This window comes from Gossypium raimondii, chromosome 4 (assembly GCF_025698545.1).
Source record: "Gossypium raimondii isolate GPD5lz chromosome 4, ASM2569854v1, whole genome shotgun sequence".
Lineage (NCBI taxonomy): Eukaryota > Viridiplantae > Streptophyta > Magnoliopsida > Malvales > Malvaceae > Gossypium > Gossypium raimondii.
The window spans coordinates 44,093,242-44,118,586 of record NC_068568.1 but is presented as its reverse complement, the minus strand read 5'-3'; the positions used below and the strand labels follow the sequence as shown (position 1 = coordinate 44,118,586).

At 33.6% G+C, this 25,345-nt stretch overlaps 2 protein-coding genes and 1 long non-coding RNA gene across 4 annotated transcripts; all 3 read left to right on the top strand.

The window, feature by feature from the left end:
- Nucleotides 1-426: 426 nt before the first annotated feature.
- Nucleotides 427-3,571, top strand: LOC105780520 (membrane-anchored ubiquitin-fold protein 1). Of its 2 annotated transcripts, XM_012604904.2 has the most exons (5): nucleotides 427-679; nucleotides 1,029-1,329; nucleotides 2,856-3,020; nucleotides 3,159-3,249; nucleotides 3,348-3,571. In XM_012604904.2, exons 2-4 carry the CDS (start codon nucleotides 1,197-1,199, stop codon nucleotides 3,212-3,214), a joined length of 354 nt encoding a protein of 117 aa, XP_012460358.1. In that variant the 5' UTR covers nucleotides 427-679; nucleotides 1,029-1,196; the 3' UTR covers nucleotides 3,215-3,249; nucleotides 3,348-3,571. The 2 variants fall into 2 exon arrangements, with proteins under 2 accessions (XP_012460358.1, XP_052485647.1); XM_052629687.1 differs by lacking the exon at nucleotides 427-679 and having other exon boundaries at nucleotides 699-1,329.
- A 3,504-nt stretch (nucleotides 3,572-7,075) lies between these two features.
- LOC128040473 (uncharacterized) lies at nucleotides 7,076-9,596 on the top strand. The gene is made up of 2 exons (XR_008195044.1): nucleotides 7,076-7,150; nucleotides 9,155-9,596. It is a non-coding gene; the product is annotated as an uncharacterized LOC128040473 (long non-coding RNA).
- An 8,155-nt stretch (nucleotides 9,597-17,751) lies between these two features.
- On the top strand, nucleotides 17,752-24,553 carry LOC105779755 (chaperone protein ClpB3, chloroplastic). The gene is made up of 10 exons (XM_012603671.2): nucleotides 17,752-18,305; nucleotides 18,884-19,102; nucleotides 19,443-19,680; nucleotides 20,258-20,453; nucleotides 20,780-20,834; nucleotides 21,010-21,160; nucleotides 21,453-21,761; nucleotides 22,004-22,269; nucleotides 22,481-23,404; nucleotides 24,078-24,553. The coding sequence occupies exons 1-10, from the start codon at nucleotides 18,063-18,065 to the stop codon at nucleotides 24,405-24,407; spliced, it is 2,931 nt and encodes a 976-aa protein (XP_012459125.1). The 5' UTR covers nucleotides 17,752-18,062; the 3' UTR covers nucleotides 24,408-24,553.
- The last annotated feature ends 792 nt before the right edge of the window (nucleotides 24,554-25,345 follow it).

The following is a 25,345-nucleotide window of genomic DNA, read 5'->3' as shown; positions in this document are numbered from 1 at the left end:
AAATGTTATGGATACATTTTTAAATTAAGACCAAATTGATAAAAGATGTAAACTTTGAAACCTAAATTCATTATTATACCAATCAAAATCATGTACATTATCCTTATCTGTTCGGAATTAAATTACTCTAATTTTTTAGAGACCAATTTCTTCAATTTTAAAATTGAGGAAGACTAAAATAAATTTGACTGGAAAATTTACATTAAAATTTGAAATCTCATCTTTACCGATAAATAAATGAAACAAATAACAAAAGACACATGAAAGGTCCCTGATTAAATCAGTTGTTTTATATGAACAAGGGACCTTAATTTTGATTCAAGTTAAAAAAATTGATGTAATAAAATTAGAGAAAAAGGTCATATTTTACTTACTCTTTTTTCTTTTTCTTTTTAATTTTTAAAGACAAAAAGAAAAAAAAAAGGTGTAAATTTCCATAGCTTAGGAGATTGGAAGAATGGGAGCATTGACCACAGATTTAGAAGACTTTGAAAACTCCAAAACAGCCTTCTCTGTTCAGATTTATTTCTCTTTTGATTTCTTCTTCTTCCTCTCTCTGTTGATTTGATATTTCATAAATTATAATAATATATAATCATATCAAAGCCGCCCCATTAATATCTATCTTCTTCTTCAAAGCTTGGCTTTTTCAGCCAACCCAGATTAGTTTTGGACTCAAGTAAGATAACCCATCAAGGGTTTTTCACTTCTTTTCTTCTTCTTCTTTTATTTGGTTTTGGTGTGACCCATTATTGGATCTTTTAGCTGATTTTGCAATCTTAAAGACTATAATTTGGGGATTTTCTTTTCCTTTTCTTTTATATATAGTTCATATTCATGGATCTTTGCTTATTCGATGTTTCTACTTTTTGGATTTACCCAATTTGGGTTACTTGGAAACTATCATTCAAATCTATGTACTCCTTGAACTTTTAACTTTTTATGCTCTTTTTTCCTTAAATAGATCGCCTGCATATGTAATTCAATTTTTCTTTTCTTTTTTCTTCTTTTGCCTTTTTTAATTTCAGTTCTGCAGAAATTTCCGGTTGAGAGTTCTTGGGAAGTGTTTAATTGTTGTAAATATCGGAAACCAACCACTTCAGAGTAATCTTGGCATATTTGCAAGTCATTTAGATTGACATTTTTGTATAGATTTGGGGATAACTCCATATTGGGTAGGGTTTAGATTTTGGAAGATGGCTAGTGTACAAGATCAGTTGGAGATCAAGTTTCGATTGACAGATGGATCCGATATCGGTCCCAAAACTTTCCCTGCTGCTACTAGTGTTGCAACTTTGAAGGAAAGTGTTGTTGCTCAATGGCCTAAAGGTTAGTTCCATAGGTGTTTGATGGAATGCTAATGTATTTATGCAGTCTATCTTTCAGCTTTATTTTACTATATGATTGTTTTTTATTACTGTTTTATTGTTCCATTTGGTTTGAATTGAAGGATGGGAATCATGGGATCATGTTCATGACATTACTTTTCGATGTTTTCGTGGTTTATTTGTATTGCTACCTTGCTGGTTTGCTTTTCAGATATGTGAAACTATGCAAGAAAATAGAATCATTATTAAGACCAAAATTTCAGTCCTCCATAGCAGAGTACTCGGAATACTTTGATCAGTAAATGGATTAGAAATGCTCGATTACCTTAAAATCAGGTTCATGCCTTCTCCTGGTATAAGATGAATAGGTGTTAAATTTGTATCGATTGAAGAGTGTGATAGATACTGCTGTTTCTTATCTTTTGCTTTATGGATAAATGATATTTGTATTCATATGAAGTAGGCGAGAATAATAAATTAAACCAACTTACCATAAAAGTTTTGGTTTACTTCATTGCATCATAGGGCCTTCTTTTTCCGTTTTGAAATGTGTCTGTTTGTTGAGAACAGGGAATAAGATCAAGTCACTGGGCGATTAATGGGCATGTTGGGAGCGATTGCCTTTCTTTTATCACTATTTCTAGAACGACCTATGGTGACTAACAATCAGCTTGTTGAAGGGAAACTGAAACCTTTAGGACTTGTTTAGAGAGAGGCCTAGATCTCTTGAAATATAGATAGAAATTTTGCTTATGTTTTTATTCTCCAATAGGTCCTTAAACAGGGGCTAGTTATACATAAATAAAAATATGTTTCTCGAAGGAAATAAAACAACATAACCCTAATTTAAAATTGCCTAAAATAAACTGAACCTAAAGTAAAACTAACGTGAAAGAAAAAGTAAATAATTTTACTTTAAAGACTTAAACTAATGCCTTTTTCTTCTTCTATGTGCGGCCTATAAAGCGTCCATGGCACTGTTGGATGGTAGCTACCAAACTGTGGTGAATGAGGCACTTGTGTTGAACAGTTTATAATTGAATTCCAAACTGAGATGATCTAGATGATTTTTTAAGATTTATGCTAGTATATTGTTGTTATCAGTTTGACCTGCTTTCATCTTCATCCCTCTGTCTCACTCTCTTGATTCTTTCTCTTAGGTGCTTTGTGTTTTTTACGTATTTGGTCTGCATTTTAATTATAAATTACAGATACTCAGTTAAACTAAAACGTTGTTTGAACTAGGTTCTGCCATCTAGCTCTTACTTCACTGTACATTTCACATAAAAGGAAAATGGCTTACTTTTAGTGAACACGGGAAAGAACAGAAGAAAAGAAACGGTTGTATTAGTTTTGGACTGTGGTTGAGGGGAAGTCTCGACTTTTGTCTGTGATTGAATGGCATTGGATTTCTCTTGATGTTCTTTTGTTATTCCCGTTTATGATGAGACCTCTCTCATATTTTATTTTATTTCAGACTTATTGACATTTATTCTGATGAATTATACTATTTTTAACTTCGGGCAGAGAAGGAAAATGGTCCGAGGACAGTGAAAGATGTCAAGTTAATCAGTGCTGGAAAAATATTGGAGAACAACAAAACTTTGGGAGAGTGTCAAAGCCCTCTTTGTGATATTCCCGGTGGGGTAACGACTATGCATGTTGTTGTTCAACCTCCTCCTGTGGAAAAAGGTACAATTTTTATCCGTGCAATTCTGGAAGCTATAATATGAAGTTTTTCATAAAGATCAATAATAATACTCCTTGGTCTGAAAACTTCAGTCTGTGCAATTCCATAAAGTAACATTTGTATCTTTCGGTTATGTGCAGAAAAGAAAGCAATAATCGAACCAAAGCAGAACAAATGTGTTTGTGTCATATTATAATCCACAGCTTGAAGAGGGGACAACATTATTTTCAGGTAGTTTTCGACTTTTAGTTAATTGACTGTTTCTTTCACTCCTAATCTACTAATCCTTAGCTTTAAACTAAGTTATGCTTTCACAAAATTTTCTGTAGATGAAAGAGTGACGGAACTGGTTTACAAAATGAAGTTGAAGACTTTTTGATCGAAGAATCCGGTTTGTATCATGCACATTTAATATATAGAATGTGTTATTTTTCTGCTTTTCTCTGCCGAATTCATGTAGTCGATGATTGTCCATCTATTTTGTTCACTTTGTTCATTTCACATTAATTAGACTCTGCTATCAAGCAATTAAACCTCAGATTTTACGTCCGAATGTCTTACCAAACTCATTTTCCGTGCTTCAAGTTTCTGAATTCGTCTCCTTTGTATAATATCATTCTTATCGATTAATTTGTCCCTGTACTCTAATTCATGTTGCTGTTCATACTTTTACCAAGTATAAATGCTGAGAGGTGCAATTAGAGTTAGTAACTTGGAATCTTGGCTAATGAAATTTGGGTGTGAGTGTTAGATATCGATGAGTGTCGAACATGGATATATAAATAAAAAACGAGAAGTTGAAGCAACATAACTTTGGATTGTTCCTTTGTTCATACTGGCCTTCTTGAAGAAAGGTTCATGGTGTATTTCTCCTTGGCAACATCACCTAAGTATTTATCATTTTCACGAGTTAATTATCTGCAAAATTTTCTGTAAGATTGTTGTAATATCACCTGTGCAGAAATTGAATATTGGAATTCGTATCTATCGGTTGTTTACTTGTTAAATGCAAAAAATAAAATAAAATAAACTTAATTTATTGAATTTATGATATTTAATTGACTTAGATATCTGACAAAAATAATGTTACTAATCCCGGGGAACCTTATGAAAAATAATGTTAGTAATATGGATTCGACAAAGCAGTTTTGGAGATAGTTATCTGCTAGTGGAAACCTTAGCGAAAAGACTGTGTCAAAAGGATTTTGGAAAAGCCTGCTCCATGGAAGACAAGCATGTAGGAAAACCAAAGGGTACTCTCATCCTACTACCATACCAGCGAAGCTTATTACCTATTAGAGAAATGTCGATTATTAACACAGTCCTTGCCATGCCACACAATCCAGCTACAAACCAAATGCTGATGCAAAATGATGGCCTCCTTTAGAGCTCGCAATTATCCGAAAAAGTTTTAGTTCCCGGAAAAGCTCAAGCTAGAGAAAGCCAGAGCCCAACAAAACTTGAGCTCAAGAAGGCCCAAGCTTGAGATATATTCGACCAAGGCTCGAAGAAACTAAGTTTATAATTGAACAACTATAATAGACACTAATAGTTAATATGATTCTATGATATTACTTAAAACAAAATATAAATAAATGATAATTCTTTATTTTCTGAAAATGTATTTATAAGCATTGCATATTTATATTAAAATTTTATTTATAGGAAAAATAATTAATATTATTTTTATGATAAATTATAAAGTGAAATAATTTTTAAAAATATTAATTTAATATAAAATATTTTTAATATAATAATTATATATGTATAATAAATATATATAATTAAAATTATTAAAATCTATAAAATTTAACTTTAATGATAATAATATAATAATATATTATATAACTATTACAGAAATTGATTACTTAACATGACCTTAAACTAGTATACTAAACTAGTATATTACTAATACATAAAATAATAATATATTATAATGTATTAGTATTACTAATACTTAAAATAATAATATAATATAAATTATTATTAAAAATATTAATACATATATAACTATTATTATAATATAGATTATAGTAAAAGATGTAGTATTACAAGATATTATAATGTTTAATCATTAATGTATACATATAAACTATTAATATATTATATAATATAATATAGCATTATATAATTTAGTAAGAGAGTTAAAAAAGTTAGGGACTTAGAGCATATTTCAACTAGTATAATAATAAACATTAATATAAAATAATAAGTAATATATAATGTTCTACTATTATAAAATAAAAGGAAGCTTTTGAAGCCACACGATTATAAGATGTTACATAGTCCAGCTACACGGCTGTGTGACGTGATGGAAATGGTCACTTTTAATCCACACGGTTATAGAGAGTTACACAACTTGGGGACACGTAAAACCACTTAGTATTAGTTAAACATTAGACAACAAGTGAGCTAATATTTGCTTATATTTTGCTTTACATGCAAAAACCACGTGAGGACAATATACAAAGATTATTAATGTAATTCATGAATAATTTTATTAACTAATCTTTTCAAAAAAATTACAAGTGTACATAGACGAAAATATTACACTTAGGGCACCTGATCTAACAAGTCTCGTGTAACAACCCGGTTTCTAGTGGTGTCAGAAATTACAAGTTCGGGATCCCATTTTCATAAAACGAGCCCATAAAGATTAAAAAAAAGGTAATTACAAACTTATTATATTAGTGAATTGAATTTTGAATAGGTAATTTAGCTAAATTAGTGATTATTTAAGGTTCAAGGACTACATTGTAAAGTTCAATCGCTATAGATTTTTAATTAGAAAATGGCTTAAGGACTTAAATTGAAATTCACCAAAAGTCTAAAATAGAAATTAGACCGTGTCAAGGTAAGTGTTAGTGGCTGGTGATGTTAATAGTGAATTAACTAAATAAATTAAAGTTAATTAAACTACAATGACCTAAAAGTTAGTGGTGTCGAAAATAGTAGTTTTGAAATCTCATTTTTGATGTTTGAGTCTATAAATATTATTATTTCATATTTATGAGGTTACTATTAAGGTTAATTAAATTTTGGTCTAGTAATTATGATGAATTGATAGTTAATTAACGTCTAAGGACTAAATTGTAACAGTAGTAAAAGTTAATCGTCATATAATTTTAATTAATTGAAGAACCAATTGAGCAATTGGACCCTTCCAATTGTGCCAAACGGTGGTAGATGAAATCTTGCATCACCAACTTTGTTAATTATAATTAAGTTGTTAATTAATGTTTAATTAAGTAAAGAAGGATTAATTAGCCTAATTAATGGTATAAAAAGGAAAATTAAAAGAAAAAAATTTGTCATCATCCTTGTTCATCTTCTCCACCGAAAACTAAGGAGGAAAAATAGGGTTTAAAGCTTCCATACAATCTATTCCTCATTATTGTATGATTTTAAGTTTTTTTTTCTTGTAACTTTTATGTTTTTGAGGTCTTGAGAGCTTGATTTAGCTAGCCCATGTATTATTTTGAAAAATTGTTAAAGTTTATAAAAGTTGTCATTAATAAATGCTTTAAGAAATTAGTACTAAATTGTTAGATTTTAAGCTTAAAAGTGCAAAAGGACTAGATTGTAAAGTTAAAGTGTTAGTTTTTGAACATAGGGAATAAAGTGCATAAATTTCAAAATTTGTAACAGCCTAATTTCGACCCTAATCGGACGTAGTGGTTTCGGGACCACAAATCTAAGTCTGAAAAATATTTTAATATTATTTTCTGTGTTTATTATGTGTGAATTTACATGTGTGAAAGTTTCGTGAATTTATTTTATTGTTTGAGTGCCTAATTTGAGAATAGGGCTTAATCGCGTATAATAAAAATTAGTGGTTAATTATGAAAGAGCCTAATTGTTGTTTTCTTTATAATTTGGAGGTTCTATGATGCAATTAGCCCACTATATAAGTTAGTGGATGGTAATGGTCAAGAATGACCTTATATTATATGTTATATATGCATATTAGTAAAGGTTAACTTAGTAAAATAATAATAATGTTAGTATAATGATAATAAAATAAAACACAAAATAAAAAGAACCATGCAAATGTTCATAAAATAGCCGAAACTTCAAAAGAAAAGAAAGAAAAGAGGAAAGCTAGATTCGGCACTTGTATTCTTTGATTTAGGTATGTATTTTGTTGGGTTTTTGATAATTTTTACGTTTTTGAGATCGTTGCTTCGTGCTCTTCAAAACCCATGTCTTAATTTTGTGAATTGTGGATAATTTTGAAATGTGCCATTGATGAATGCTTGAGTTTTATGATGCTAGTAGGTGAAATATGAAATATATTTGTTAGATTAACACGTATTGTTTTTAATTTTTGGTGAAATTGATTAATTATGGTTAATTTGTGAAAATAAATTTTTCAAGGGGCTAAAATGCTAAATAAATGAAAAATATAGACTTGTATGGACACTAGGAATATTCGGCCATTAGGAGTGTAGTTAAATTTTGTGTATCTTGTGTTTTGAACAAAAAGGATTAAATTGTAAAAAGTGTGAAATGTTAGGGGAAAAATTGTAATTTGCCAATTCATGTGTTTTTAGGCTAAATTGAATGGAATGATGTTTAAATAAGCTTAATTTGAATATGTTTAGATCAAGAATTAAAGAAATCGAATTTGGATTGGGGAAAGACAAAAGTGGTCGAGTAGCTGATTTAACAATCGACGACATCCGAAATAAGTTTATAAACAATTAGATGTTAAAATTTCTGAATAAATGTTAGTTATATATGCTGAAATGGAAATATGCAAAAATATATATAGATAGCTGAATGTGTTTTAGTTCGGAAAGTAGAAATAGACGTGAATGTGATTTATCGATATTTAGCACTAAGTGTGAGAGTATGGAATAGCTACGACTATATGAACGGCACTAAGTGTGCGAAATTAAAATGATGATGTTGAATAATAGGCACTAAGTGTGCGAAATTAAAATGATGATGTTGAATAACGGGCACTAAGTGTGCGATACCGAGAGCAATTTGGTTAGATGAGAAAAAGCACTAATTGTGCAACTTCATTATGGCCTCGACCAATTATTTAGTACATGATAGGGGTGTGCAAAATTCGGGTAAAACCGAAAAATTCGGTTAACCGACCGAATTCGGTTAATCGGTCGGTTAACCGAATTTTTTCGATCGGGGTCGGTTAATTATTTTTTGATTTTTCGGTTAACGGTTAATTTGGTTCGAAACCAGTCGGTTAACCGAATTTTTTTGGTTAACCGAAAAAATTAATAAATAAAATTATAATATATAAATAGGCTCACTATTCAACTAAACCCAATCTAAACCCAAGTATTCAACCCAACCCAACCCAATCATAAAATTAAATTACAAATAATTTAATAAATAAAAATAAAATTTTAAAACTAAGACTAAAACTAAAGTCTAAAAGTCTAAAAATAATTTAATTATGTAGTGATTCAATTTGGTTAATTCGGGTAATTCGGGTAATTCAGTTAATTCGGTTAATTCGGTTAATTTTTAACCAAAAATAAAAAAAACATATAATTTTTGGTTAATTCGGTTAATCGACCGAATTAACCGAAAAAATTTTGGTTCGGTTAATTTTTTTGAAAAAAAATTTGGTTCGGTTAACGGTTAAAGATTTTGAAAGGTCGGTTAATTCGGTTAATGTTATTTCGGGTTAACCGAATGAACACCCCTAGTACATGATAGTACAAGTATGCAATGGTTGAATAATACATGATATGAAGGTAAGTTGATTACTTCAATTGTGATAAGAAAAATTTATATGAGGTAAATGAAAGTATATAAGTATATGAAAGTCTATATTCGCCAAAAGGGTAAGTATATGTGATATTGTAATTGTGAATTATATGCATCTATATATGATTGAGTACATTTGGTAAAGAGTGGGTATATGATTTGAAAGTGAAAAATAAGTACGTTTTTATTGATAAGTATATTCGGCCAAGTTGAAATTGGTTCATAGTTACATAATTGATATTTAAATTTTACAAGCTCAAATATGTACATATGAATATGTTTGCATTATTCGGTTTTGTTATTGAATTATTAACGTCATTAAATTGTTTAATTGCTTATCACTTACTAAGTTGTGATAGCTTATTGTGCATATGTGTTTTCCTCGGTTTTTTAGATTTGGGAAGTTAATTACGGGCTCGGGGATCGTCAGCGAAGTCAATCAAACTATCGTTCGTTTATCGGTATCTATAAAAGTTAAACTTTTGAACATATGACATGTATAGGCTAGTACTTGTTTTGGTTGAATTTTGAAATTGTAAATATAAAGCCATGCGAAAATGGCTAGAAATGATGTTTATGTTTTTTTTTTTGTATGTTCGGTCATGGTATATGTTCATGTTGGAAAAATTTATGCTTCATGATATATATATATATTTGTGGTAGGATTTGTAAATGTGGATTGTTATGATTCGATTCAAGTCCAATTTTGGTGTAAAAATACTGCCCAATTTGGTGTCTATATGCTGCCAATTTGGTGTATATTTGTTGTCAAATTTTGGTGTAAAAAAATGTTGTACAATTTGATATATATATATGCTGCCCAATTTGATGTATAAGAGCTGTACAAACAGGGTAGATTACCTATGTTTTAATATGTAGTATAGTTAGTAAATTGAAATGAAATAAATGTGTATGAATAGATGTTTTGATATATGCTTGGTTTATGATATATATATAACCAAATATGTTTGAAATGTTTTAAGAATTTGAATGATATCAAATTTTGATTAGGTAAATGATAATGATATGGTTGAATTTTGAAACATGGTTGGTATATGTAATTTGATTAATGATGCATGTTTGATTTTAATTGGTTATGTGCTTATATATTTATATATATATGAGATGACTTATGGGGCGAGTGAATGAATGTTATTTGAATTTGATCGAAAAAAAATAATGAAATTTCGTGATTGAATTAGTCTAATTTATGAATAAATTATAAAATGAAAGACAGTTTTGAGTTGGGTTTTGATCAGTAATGGCTCGTAACTCTAATCCGACGACGGACACGGGTTCTGGGTGTTACAAAATTGGTGCCATATTTCTATAATTATAGATAATAGAGGTCTATAGAAGGATGTAATTGATATCAGTTTTAAAATCGAAGCTCAAATTTGAAAGACATAGCTATATCGGTTTTAGGGACTAAATTGAATAATTTATAAAATATGTATGACTTTGCAATTTAATGTGATTTGGATAGAATTTGATATTATATTATTACTGGATTATTATTCTTAGGTAAAGACAATGTAGGATCGCTGAAAGGGAAAGGAAAGGCAAGAGACAACAACGAGTGACGCGAGCTTTTAGTTTGTATTTCTATAACCCATGTAACAACTCGATTTTTCAGTGGTGTCGGAAAAAATGGTTCGAGACCATCAAATCCGCTAAGTAAGTTCATAAATATTATTTGTAACACCCCTAACCTGTATTCGTCGCTGGAATAGAGTTACGGAGCATTACCAAACATTTCGATACAAATACAAACATTACATAATTATTTAACATTCACATCATAATTTAATCTTAGCATCCCTTATTTAATATCCACTTAAATAACAACTTAAACATATTCCTCCTTAATCACAATATAACATACATATATTTATGCATAAAGTAACCAATGTCATAATTAACTTTGTTACAATTATTTGGTAAAATGACATACATGACATCCTAAGTACATGCAATTACCAAAAGAAATGTTCACCACCACAATTAGTTCGAAATCGGCTTTGGATGCTGATTCAATGATCTGGCTTTAACTTAACCTGCGCATAGGAACAAACCGTACGCTGAGTATAAATTCAGTGGTATTTCTGTAATCCGAATATTTAAAAATAAAATAATAAAATATGTATAATAAAATGTCAAGCACAATTGAACATTTAAAACCATACGATACTCAATTATCATCACTTGCTATATATAATAGCTTTCCACATTCAATTCATAAGTATATAACTCGTGTATTCCATGTATTTACAACATATTTCATATTCTATTTTCAATTCACAATCATTTTTCACATTCTATTTTCAATGCACTATCTCATATTCTTATTCTTAGCCCAAAGCAGATTTTATAGAACACATCGGATATACGAAACAAATATAGAGGTGCATTATTATGCACTAATGAACAGAGAGCACTGAAGTGCTATACAGAGAGCACTGATGTACTAAACGGAGAGCACTGATGTGCGAATAATCAGAGAGCACTGACGTGCTAATAATCGGAGAGCACTGACGTGCTAATAATCGGAGAGCATTGACGTGCTAATAATTGGAGAGCACTGATGTGCTAATAATTAAAGAGCGCGCTAAAGTTCCTTAATGGCATGCCACTAATATCCCAGTAGTTCTAAATTCCTTCTACTTGGGCATTAAAATTGAATTTTATACATATAAAAAAAAATCCAATTATCATATTTGCACAAGTTCACATTTACACACATATATATATTCATAATATATATATTCCAATTCAATTCAACCAATATAATTTCATCACATATCAAGACAATCTATTTCAATTGTAAAACACAATAATTCTAACCTCAATCACTTACTATAACATTTAATCAAAATACAACAATTGATAATTAAATTCGAATTATAGAAATACAAACCAAGAATTCTGAGCTATTCCTCGTCGACATATTTTTCCCCCTTTTAGTCAAGAATTTCGGTACGACGCTAGCTACGGAATTAAAACAATTAAAAATTATCAATACAACACCATTCAATCTCACATTAAATATTTCAATTTTTACTCAATATTGTAGTTGGTTGATGACAAAGTGTTGTCATTGACATAGAGATGTCAAAATGAATACATTAGTATGTGTTAGAGAACAACATATTGGACTGACTCGCTGTGAGTATGTTTCTTGGATTATTATGTAATAGTCACAACATTACTCATAGTGATAACTATGTATACGGTTCTCGGACTTGATATCATCATTGTCCCAATGTCATAAGTCGAATATTTTGGTACAGTCAAACGTCTACTGTAACAGGTTGTACTATAAAGACTGATGTTGGGTATGTCACAATCTATGTAGTGGAATATGATTGATCAAGGTAGGATTTGTCCCTCCTACATAATGGGAGCAATATCTTAGGCCACTTGATGGAGTGATACTAGAAATGCAAGGCCATGTTCAAATAAGTTGATATGAGATATCACACTTATTTGTTTATTTTAGTTTACTTAGAATATCAAGAAATATGATATTGGATTATACAAATGTGACTATTTCATGACTTGAGTCCAATCTAGATATAAAGGACAAAATGATAAAATACATGAAAAATTCATCATAGAAAGGTTTTGTCAAATCACGACTTCTTGTAACTTAGGTAGCAATGATGCATTGCTAGATGCCACTCATTGCTTATAACATTAGAAATGTTCTAGTATTACTACTAACGTTACAAGAGCCTACAATGTCACATCCTATGGTTAAAGTGAACAAAATCCAAACACAATTGGTATTGTGTTTAGTTGTCACATGAATTAAATTAATTATTTGACAGTTAAATATTGAACACATTATATGTACAAATTTTTTGTACACAAATAGGGATAAATAGTTATAACAATTTTGGTCAAAATAAAATATTTATGGAAGTTAATATTCTTTTAAAAAGAATATAACATTTTAGTATCTTTCATAGTTTTCTCTAAAAATAAAAAAAGAATTATTCTGTTTTTATAATGGGTGATTAATAAAAAAGGAATAGAATCCTTAATAGTGTGTTAGTTGTCAGAAAAATAAAATAAAGTCTAGCAGCCGTTTTGAAAATTCTCTCTGAAAAAAGTTCAAGAGAGTTTTGTTGTTCGTTCTTGACTGGGTGGATTACATAGAGGCTAAGACGTTATTGTTGCGACTTGATTTTGGCATCGCACAAAGAGATAAAAAATGTATGTTTTCAACCCGATTCGTTCCTTGTATATGGATCCATGATTGATGATCGTCATAATAATTTTTTTTCGCCATGCTATGGGGAGTACCAACGTTACAGCACAATCTTATGAATGTAAAGTTTTGGTAACTAAGTTACTATATAATATGGAAGAATTACAAGATGCTTTTGCAAATGGATATTTGTGATTGTAACATGTTTTATGTGATAGGATGAAATGAACTAGTTAGGTAGTTTATATATGTATGCATAGGCAGAGTTAGCATTTGTGGTATGGTATACCTCTAGTAAATGATGATAATATGTTTTGGCATGTTGAATGGAGCTTAAAATAGGTAGATGATTAGTAGTTGTCAAATAGTATGAATTTGGACAGGTTGAATGGATAATTGAGTAGGTGGATTGAAATGGTATATTTGATATTAATTCGTGACATATTGAATTGGTTGTTTTGGAATGGTAAAATGTTTTGGTATAGTTTGATGATGGTTTGGCAAGAAATAGGTACTAAGAGCAGATTTTGAACCTTAATTTATGAGGTATTGATACCAAGGGAGAAGTACCGATACTTCACTGATTTTTCTTTAATTTTTTTGAAACATCAAACCTTAAAATGGTATCGATACCAGAACAAAATATCGAGACTTTATGTGAGGTATCAATATTATTGATTTTTATTCAATTTTTCCAAACATCGAAGCTCAATTTGGCATCAGTACCTAGCTAGAGTATTGATACTTGTTCTAGAATTTTGAATATTTTATAATTTGGTCCTATTTCATGCTCGACTCAACAAATAAGCTTTCGTAAACTCGATTAAGGCTCGGGTTTAATTGTGTATCATAGTGTGTATGTATTTATGACATTATTGAATTTATTAATGATTTAATTACAGTGTATATGACGGTAGTTGCTCAGGAAATGAATGTGATATCCTGTTGCTTGGACCCGGTGATCGGGTCAGGTAAGAAGGTGTTACATCTCGCATCTTATGCGATCCACAACATAAGAAGCACTTTACTAGTTCCTCTGGTTTGTTGTTGGGCTTCAACTTCCTATAATGTGGTTTCTCATTACCACCATTATCGTTATTGACCTATCTTTTTTCATCTCCCCCACCATTGCCCTTCTTCTTAGGCTTGGAAGACTCAAACTTGTCTTTTCTCAAAACAAGCTCAATAAGGACTCCACTATGGTCATGGCTTTGGTAAGTTCTTTGACCCCTCAACGTTGCAACTCTTACTTCGCCCAAGGCTTCAGCCCATTCGTAAAGGAGAAAAATGCCTCATTCTCACCCAAATCGAAAATCTGGAGCATCACTTCACTAAAATCTTACACATACTCCCTAATTGTGCCTTGTTGCGTAAGCCAACACAACTTAGCCCGAGCCTCACCCTCACCATACTCTAGGTAAAGCCCCTTAAATTCTCTCTGAAACACCTCCCAAGTCTCAATTTCGACTCTACATTGTTTCTCATTTGTAGACCTACGACGCCACCAAAAAAGAGCAAAATCAGTAAAATACGTAGCAACAATATTTACCTTAGTGGCATTATCCATGATATCTCTGACTCGGAAGTATTGCTCTATTACTCACAAGAAGTTGTCCACATCTCTTGCGGACTTCGTCCCTGTAACCTCTTTCAGCTTAATGACATCCACCTTAGGCTTGGGTGTCTCAACTAACACCTTATTACACAAAGTAGCTTTGCAGATAACGAGTTCCACCTTGAGCTCCTCAATCTATTCCTTTAAGGCCAACACCACAACCTTGAAAGCATCATCTTTCTCTGTCAAATAATCCACAATGGAATTGAGCACCCTTTGCATCGTTTCTACATTAAAACCGAGATTCTCCACCACATATTCCTTGAGCTGATCTTTCATCAAGTCCAACTCATAGATGCGTCTCTCAACTACCTCGAGTGTTTCCTTCACAAACTCATGGATTCCTCGAGATTGACCACTCAACTTTCCAAAGTCAACAACATATCCTTCAATTTGCTAGCTTTCTTGCCCCTTCCACGGGTCTCCCTAGCCTCAATCTACTTGTCTACTCTTTTTGTCATCTCAACTGACGCCTTACTAAACATTGACTTTGATACCAACTATCATGGGATTAGAACTTAAGTCTTGCAAACCGTACGGCCTTAGGCAAGTTTGTCACTTCAAATTCGTCTAAGGGTGAGTTTGGATGGGCGGTGCGTTTACCTGCGGTTAGTGTAAAAACAGCGGTGGCGGTGAGATTAGATACTGTAGCGATACTGTAGCGTGAGACAAAAAGTAAGCTAAACGCACCGCACCGCACCCAATCGCCCATCCAAACCCACCCTAAGTCAGCCTATCTATCGAAAGTGAGAATTCTTCAAAGAAAATTCTCTAAGGCACCGAAACAAAGTAAAAACAACCTTAAAAGACAAAGGAACTCGAATCGAATAGAAAAGCCACAAGAAAGCATACGAACAAGGTGTTTGAATAAATACTCTCAAATATATTCAATAACTATGAATGAAATAATACAAATAAGGGGGGAAGACCTCTATTTATAGTTGAGCTCCCTTAGATCCAAAAGTACAATTTAAATTACATCGACGGTTAAGATTAAAACCTATCTACAAGATGAGAGTCCTAAGGGATTTAAACTCTTTACAATCTTATCCCTTAGGATTTACAATATTTGCCATGGTAACTCTAGTTTTATTGGCGTGTTTCACTGGGCCACCAATGCTTCAAGTAGATAGGTTTCTCTATACGTTCCACGAATCGGGCCAGTTCAAGTGGGTCAAATAAGTCTCATTTAATTAGTTGATCTCCTTGGGATATTTTGTGTGCATTTATCACAGGTTTCGATCTACGGCCCGTGATGCTTTCACTTGATTGCTTTATTTCTATGTAGGCTGTTGTTTAATGACTTTGGTTTGCTTTGTACCACTTGCCTTACCCCCAGCCCCCAAGTTGGACTAGAGATTTTGTTATTGGATGAAAAGTTGGCAAGAAATCATGGAATTATATTGCATTGATTAGAGACCATGGAAACATATCAAGGACTGAGTATAAAATAATTGAGAGAATTGTGGGCGTGAACTACTAGCATTATAAATAAGTGACATGGTTGCATAAAAATATAAGAAATATTGTCTTTCTTCATTAGTCTCATTGGTGCTTTCATTGCCGTTCCGCCATAACCACCATGCCCTCACCTCAACAAAATATTCGAAGTGTTGTAGGAACTTTTGCTTCTCGGATACAAGACCTCAAATCTACCTTAGAAACCAATTTTGAGACCAAGTACATAGAACTCGTCTTTGTCGTTCATGACCATCAATTCTCCATTCAAACTAACCCAACCACTGCCCCCCCGCCCCCAAATAAATCACACAAATTCCTTATTAGCTTATTCCATAGATCTAACCTTTTGAATTGGCTTTTTCAACATAATATTATTCTATTCCACCAAATCAAACACTATTCATGGTTGTCTTTTATATTACAGGACAAGGTATAAATGGATGCATAAAAATAACCAGCTTCATGTATTGGATTCTTTGCCGCAAGCCCTCCAACTGCCAACCTATGCCAAGCACCAAGCCACCTAGCTGATGAACATTTGCTTAACTGCTTCATCTCTCGGGTCCTTTTTTCTTTTCTTTTGCAAGCTGATGACGAATCTCAAACATTCAATGACACATAACGCTATGTCATAACATCCCTTTAGATGTTAGTTTGAGTATTGAATGGCTCTCAGGATGTAGACCAATTATTTCAGATTTTTTAGCTCTCTACCTAACCTTACACTATCAAGGTACGTTTATTACCATTGTTGGTGGGCAACCTTTCAAGCCTTTTCCCCTTTCTTTTAGTCAGTTTTGTGGCCGAAACAACAACATCCAGACACCCCACTAATACTTACAAAGAACATTCAAAACAGTATTTAACATACCCTATGGCCTTCCCATCCCCACCTTATTCACCCTTTCTTATTTATACTAACCAATAAACTCTCAAACAAGTCATGCCCCTGATTTATCAAATCGATTATTAACTTAACCCATACTTCATCACTTAAAAAGACAGAAATCAAAGCTAACAGTAGGGGTTTCCAATCTTACGGCTTTACGCAACAATTGATAAAAAAGAGTTAAATTGGAATATTTTATTTGACTACCTTTTTCTCATTCGTACTTAAGAGTAAAACTTTTACTATACTTTTCATTTCTTGGATCATGGACCGCCTTATTGGGCTTCTCAACCAATATGTTTCCTAATTTAAATTTTGGGTAAACTGTAAAAATAGTCATTTTTGTTTACCTTATATTATATTTTAGTTATTTATGTTTAAAATGTTACGTTTTAGCCACTTACATTATCGTTTTGTTACGAAGTGGTCACTTTGCCGTTAAGCTTCGTTACTTCCCTAACGACGGTCCTACATGGCAGTCCAAATTAAATTTATTTAATTAAAAACCTATTTTCATCTCAACAACTAGATATCCAAGCTGCCATTTAAAATCTATTTAGATTGTCACGTAGGATTGTCGTTAGGAAGATAACAGAATTTAACAGCAGAGTGACCACTTTGTAATAAAACGATAACGTAAATGACTCAAACGTAATATTTCAAATATAAATGGCTAAATATAATCTAAGAAAAATAAAAGCGAATATTTTGTAATTTACCCTTAAATTTTGTAAGAAGAAGACAAAAAAAAAATCGAAATTACTGAATTTTCCATCAGAATCCACGTGTATGAGCATAAAGGAATTCCGATGTTTTCGCGACACTTCACGAAGTCTCTCCGCCTAAACCTCTGAACAAATCAAATCCCCGACGGACTCCTTTTTTCCTCACTAATCGTCACTAAAACAATAACACACTACGTTACTATTTTTTGAAAAACAAACATAAAAGATAAACGAGAAACTCCGAGAAAAAAGCCGCGAGACAACAACAGGAAAAGGAAGAGACCTATTCACCCTTTTCTTTTCTTTTTCATTTTTTCCCTTATTCTCACGCAAACCCATCTTCGGTTTTTTGGTATTTCATTGTGATCACACTTCCCTTTCTGAAACCTTGGACCGACAATGGCTGCTGCTTCTTCTTCTGTGGCGTCGTTTAGTGGCGTCAGTTTATGCGCTACACGTTCCTTTTCTAATAAAAACAATCTCTTTTCGTTACACCCATGCATTTCTTTGAGCTTCCCTTCAAAACCCAACTCCTTAAAATCGTTTAAACCGCTTCACTTAAGGAAAAATGGGGTTCTCGACAAGTTTTCCAGGACTTCTTCAAGACCTTTTGTTGTTCGTTGTGAAGCTTCAGCGGGAAGGGTGAGTTTTGTTAAGTATTTTGATGGTTTTCGTTACATCGACTGAAGGTGTTTCGTTAGATGGTACTTTCATCGATTTATTTGCCAACCCAATTTTGAGTAAAAGAAAGAAAGTTCTGTAAACTCTCTTTTAATGCATTTATTTTTGTTGATGTTTTGGTGATTGGATATCTATTGATTAAGTGTGGGTTTGGATGGGCGATTGGGTGCGGTGCGGTGCGTTTAGTTTATTTTTTTGTCTCACGCTATAGTATCGCTACAGTATCTAATCTCACCGCCACCGCTGTTTTTATACTAGGTAAACACACCGTCTATTCAAACTCACCCTAAGAGTTATCTCTTTAGTGATTTTATTGGTTCAGTGCAAATATTGTGTTGGATTAAGCAAATTCTGCTGATTTATGAATTTGAATTTTGCTCTTTTGCTACCTTATTTCGGCAATGATCTTATCAAGTGTTTTTATACTTATAGAGCATTGAAAGTTTTGATCTTGTATGATGTGAAGTAGGTTGTTTTTTTTTTAAATGTCATTTTCTTTTGAGATTGTTTATTGAGTGGGGGTAGGGATGTTATGACAGATTACTCAACAAGAGTTCACAGAAATGGCCTGGCAAGCTATTGTTTCTTCTCCAGATGTGGCTAGAGAGAACAAGCATCAAATTGTGGAAACAGAACACTTGATGAAGGCTCTCTTGGAGCAGAAGAATGGTCTTGCTCGTAGGATATTTGCTAAAGTCGGAGTTGACAATACTCGCCTTCTTGAAGCTACTGACAAGTTCATTCAACGGCAGCCGAAGGTGACCCCTACTACATTCTGATATAGTCTTTTCCATGTTCTGTACAATGCCTTCAGTCCTTCAACATTGATATTAATTCTCTACTCTTGTCTATTTGTGGTGCATTTGTTTACATGCAATTCAACTTGGATGCATTGTTTGCCGCTATGGTTCATCACAGTATTGTTTTACTAAAGCTGATTGGTGAAAACTTTTAGCTTCTTGAGAATATATGCAAGTGCAAATTTTGATTCTTTTTATGTGAAAATATATTTTGAAATTATGTTAACTGTGTTCCCTCTTTGGATTACAAAGTCTTGTATCCTGATTATAGCTCTTCTATGCTGTTAAATCGTACTAGGTTTTGGGTGAGTCAGCTGGTTCAATGTTAGGACGCGATTTGGAAGTTCTAATCCAACGTGCTAGGGAGTACAAGAAGGATTATGGGGATTCGTTTGTTTCTGTTGAGCATTTGGTTCTTGGATTTACACAAGATCAACGTTTTGGGAAGCAGTTGTTCACAGATTTCCAGATATCTGATCAATCTTTGAAATCTGCAGTGGAATCCATTAGGGGACGTCAGTCAGTTATTGACCAAGGTAATGGAATTTTCTTTGATATTACTTTCTGGGATTTACTTGGTTCAATGAAATTGGCACATGCAAAATATAGAGGTTTATGTGAGTTGTAGAGAATGAAGCATTTTCTCCTTCCTTGATTGAGGCCATATATTACCTTTTTTTTGTTAGTACTTGTATTGGTGTCTTTTCTTTATCTGAAGTTACTGCTGTTTACTTCTGTTAACCACTTGTTCAATTTGGTGGCGTGGATAAAGACAGGTTTGATGTAAGAGGGCAAAAACTGGTCTGATGTTCATTAAGGTTTCTGATTACAAAGTTGAAACATCCGTTTGATTCATAAACTGGTGGAACAATTGTTGTAATATTTACTTGTGTGTGGTTGGCTTTTGCTTTGCTAAAAATATTTGGTTCTTTCTAGTCTGCTATTTTCCAGGCATCATTTTCTGTGGATTATAGCTTAACTTATGCTCCTTGTCATAATCTTGCTTCTCAAGGCTTCAGTATATTTTGTTGTAGTTTGTGTGGGGGGTTTTACTTCAATGATGTATTTTCTGTTCGCTTCACTTTTTGTTTGACAATGTGAGTTTGACTATAGATCCTGAAGGAAAATATGAAGCATTGGAGAAGTATGGGAAAGATTTAACAGCAATGGCGAGAGAAGGAAAGCTTGACCCAGTGATAGGAAGAGATGATGAAATACGCAGGTGCATCCAGATCCTCTCTAGGAGAACCAAGAACAATCCTGTGCTGATTGGTGAACCAGGTGTCGGAAAAACTGCAATCTCCGAGGGGTAAGCATTAAGCTCTTAGGTTTTGCTTCATGCATGGTCATTTAAATAGTCCTGCAAGTAAACTGGATAATTAATGTTTCAAAAATATTCTTTGTTTTAAATTCCTGGGTTATCAGAATAGTTCCACGGTATATTGCTAACTTTCAACATTATGAACTTTTGGTACCCTTGTTATTAACTTAGGCCTCAGTTTTATTATGTTGTGCTTGTTTTTATATGTGCTCCTGTTTTAGGTTGGCATGTAGTTTGCTGTATCTAGCTTCCTCGCAAGTAATGTTAGCTTAATGACCATGTTATCTAAGTGAACTGACCGTGTCTTTTAATAGGCTTGCCCAGAGAATTGTGGCAGGGGATGTTCCTCAAGCTTTGACAGATCGTAAGGTGTGTGCCATCCTTGAAGTTAATTAGCATTTTTTCCCATGAAAAACCAAATGTTGCTTTTCTTTTTTCGGATGTGTGTGATGGTGGTGTGTGCTAGAGTGACATGTTGCTACAATATCCTGGCCAATGATCAAATTGTGGATGCTGATTGAATCCGGTTTCTCCTTCTGTACAGCTTGTATCCCTTGACATGGGTGCACTCATAGCTGGGGCTAAATATCGGGGAGAATTTGAGGACAGACTAAAGGCAGTGCTTAAGGAAGTAACTGAATCAGATGGCCAAATTATCCTCTTCATTGATGAGATTCACACGGTTGTGGGGGCAGGTAATGTTTTTTTATGTTTCTAGTTTATATAGGTTGATTGTCTGATATCCGTAAAGCAGGCTGAACTATAAGAGGCTTTCCATCTGTTTTGTCGGTGTTTATGGGGTTACATCAGTTTGTGAAAATTTAGCCTTTCTACCGGATTGGAGATAATTGTTCTGTATGGAATTATATGTGTTTCCTTCCTGATAAAATTCTAAATCGAATTATGTGTTTCTTTCCCAATAAAATTCTAAGGTTAATAGACTGATAACACCTTATTTGTTTTCTGTTGCAATGATCACTGTTTCAGGTGCCACAAATGGTGCGATGGATGCAGGCAATCTTCTGAAGCCTATGCTTGGTCGGGGAGAACTGCGATGCATCGGGGCAACAACACTGGATGAATATCGTAAATACATTGAAAAAGATCCTGCTCTGGAGCGTCGTTTTCAGCAGGTTTATGTTGGTCAGCCATCAGTAGAAGATACAGTTTCTATACTCCGGGGACTTCGTGAGAGATATGAGCTGCATCATGGAGTCCGTGTTTCTGACAGTGCACTTGTGGAAGCTGCAATCTTGTCTGACCGTTATATCAGTGGTCGATTTTTACCTGACAAAGGTAACAACTGGAATTGGTGATCCATCATGCAAGATGCAACCTGCTACTACAAAACTCTATTAATTAATGGGTTATCATGCAATACTCAAATTATTTGCAACTGGCTGCTAACCAACTTAACTGTCTTTTTATGTTGTCTATTTCCCCAGTATAGGATGGTAGTTAGGTTTAAGACAATTAGATGCCCCGGTTTCTTAATCATCTTAAATGTGTGCTGACTACTATGTGGTTTCTAATTGCAGCTATTGACCTAGTTGATGAAGCAGCTGCTAAATTGAAAATGGAAATCACTTCAAAACCCACTGCCCTCGATGAGATTAATCGTTCTGTATTGAAGCTGGAGATGGAGAGACTCTCTCTCACAAATGATACTGACAAAGCTTCGAGAGATAGACTGAGCCGCCTTGAGTCTGAGTTATCCCTCTTAAAGAAGAGACAGGCTGAGTTGACTGAGCAATGGGAGCATGAGAAGACTGTCATGACACGCATTCAGTCAATCAAGGAAGAAGTATGCTAGTATTATCTTAAAATTGCTCTAGAAACTTTATTTTCTGCCATCACATTTTTTCATTTTACATCTGCAAGTGAAGACTGCATCTTTGATTGTTCCCTGATTTTCCCCCTACTAACGGTAATTTAGAAGCCAGACAGGGGTGACCTTTATTTTATATCAATTGAAGACAAAAGGACGTAATTTGCTAACTGTTTTAATTATACAGATTGACAGGGTAAATGTAGAGATCCAGCAGGCTGAGCGGGAGTATGATCTCAATCGTGCTGCTGAGCTGAAATACGGGAGCTTGAACTCTTTGCAGCGTCAACTTGCTGATGCTGAAAATGAATTAGATGAATACATGAAATGCGGAAAATCCATGCTGAGAGAAGAAGTTACAGGGAATGATATTGCTGAAGTCGTTAGTAAATGGACTGGCATACCAGTTTCCAAGCTTCAACAATCTGAGAAGGAAAAATTATTACATTTGGAGGAAGTATTGCATAAACGTGTTGTGGGTCAAGATCCTGCAGTTAGATCTGTAGCTGAGGCTATTCAACGATCTCGAGCTGGTCTCTCGGACCCCCGTCGTCCAATTGCCAGTTTCATGTTTATGGGCCCAACTGGTGTAGGGAAAACTGAACTTGCAAAGGCCCTTGCGTCCTACTTGTTTAATACTGAAGAAGCCCTTGTCCGAGTTGATATGAGTGAGTATATGGAAAAACATGCAGTTTCAAGACTTATAGGTGCTCCACCCGGTTATGTGGGGTATGAAGAAGGAGGACAGTTGACAGAGATTGTTCGCCGGAGGCCATATGCTGTAATTCTTTTTGATGAGATAGAGAAAGCCCATGGTGATGTGTTTAATGTTTTCCTTCAAATATTGGATGATGGGAGAGTCACTGATTCTCAGGGTCGGACTGTGAGCTTTACCAACACTGTTATCATTATGACTTCAAATGTGGGTTCACAATACATTCTTAACTCAGATGAGGACACTCCTAAAAATATAGCTTATGGAACTATCAAGCAGAGGGTGATGGAGGCTGCAAGAGCAGTTTTTCGACCTGAGTTCATTAATCGTGTTGATGAGTATATAGTGTTCCAGCCTTTGGACCGCGAAGAAATAAGCAGTATTGTGAGATTACAGGTGAGTTGCTCTGATGACTGTCTTTTGGCATAATTTCTTGCATGTACATTTACTTGATGCAGATTCGATTATAATGGAATGAAAGATTCCGAATCCTCAACCATGTCATATCCATCATAGGATGTGATAAGGATATTAATGACATTTTTTAACTATAAAAATAATCTCTAAAGATATACTACTACAACAATAGTAAATGGTTAACTAAAAAACTCTAGTCTGCAGTTATCCTATGATGCTGCAAATGGTCCTTTTAAGAATGAGTCGGTAGTTTGGTTGGCCATCCATGAATCTGATATTGCTTGGTTGTGGTTTCTTCTATAGACTAGATTTTGATTCAGCAAGTTACGAAACGTGCTCTTTATTTTTTATTATTTTCTTTTAAATGATCAAAATTAATGGTCTTAGGTAGATCTCACTCAATAGATCATTAAACCCATTTTTGACATATATTTGGACATAGGTATAAGGATATGATCCTCTAAGGACTCTACAAATATATGAAAACCTTGAAAATTTAAATATATGTATGTTGGACAAATACTGGAGCCTGAATACCATAGGATCTCTACTGTGGTTGCAAGAGAAATACAAATCCCTATCATGTTGCCAAGCTCACGTTGTTTCTCTTCTGGTTTGTCACTCCATTGCCTTTTCTGTGTTTGTTTTACAGCTGGAACGTGTGCAAAAGAGGATTTCAGATAAGAAAATAAAACTTCAGATCACGGATGCTGCTGTTCAGCTTCTTGGTAATCTTGGTTATGATCCAAACTATGGTGCTAGACCAGTAAAAAGAGTGATTCAACAGAATGTTGAAAATGAACTTGCCAAGGGCATCTTGAGAGGGGAGTTCAAAGATGAGGATACCATCTTGGTAGACACCGAGCAAACGGCAGTTCCGAATGGCCCAATCCCCCAGCAAAAGCTAGTCTTCAAGAGACTCAATGGTGATTTGGATACTCAAGCAACAGGTAGTCAAGAAGCTTTATCAAAGATTGTCTGAGAGTTGCTCTTTAAAGTTTTTACCAAATTAATATAGGTTTTACACAATTTTGAGCAAAGGAAATACCTCAGCTCACTTTAGAATCTCTCGCATATTGTATATGACATCTTTTTTAAAGTTTTACCGACGATTCAGTGCGTCACAAATAGGTGCTCGTGGCTCTCAATATTTTCTTTGCTTACCTAACTCCACTCTGGCTCCCCAATGTCCCAGTTCCAAGATGACAAATACAAGAACTCCCATAAGTATTCTTCCTGTGATATGAAGTAAAATTTCAAAGGTTGGAATGGATAGGAACTGCCAAATCTAAAGAGTAATGGGCAGTGAGCCCTGCTGCCAGATTGCCATGCCATAGCATATGATGACAGTATGGATAATTGATGGGCATGCACATGGATAATGAATTTAATTCATGATAATCTCTAATATTTCAAACAGGCAGAGAACATGCCAGAAAGGGATAAAATTGATTTTTAGCACTATATCCTACATTTGGTGTATGCAGTATAAGGTATTTCAAAAGAAATTACGAAAGCATGGGCAACAGCTTAGGCTACTTCAGTCTGAGTGCATACGAACCAGGCTAGGTGAGGTTTAGGCTAACACCATTTATATTTACAAATTACTAACTTCATTTGCAAATTGTCATATTTATATTGACATGGCTTTAACCTCACCTATATTTTTATTCTAATATTATTCTTTTAATTATTGTATAGATAATATAACATATAAAACTGAAAAGAGGTCAAGCCATATCTAGCAAGCTTTCGAGTTTAGGTAAGTAACTTAGAAAAATAAAATAAAACTAACTTTAATCACTTGAAATTTGAACAGAAGCTTAATTGGTCAGTTCATGTGACCATCAAAGCTTGAAAATAATCCTCCTCTCAATGCTCACCATTGGCAACTTGGTTGCTCTCCCAAATGACTATCTT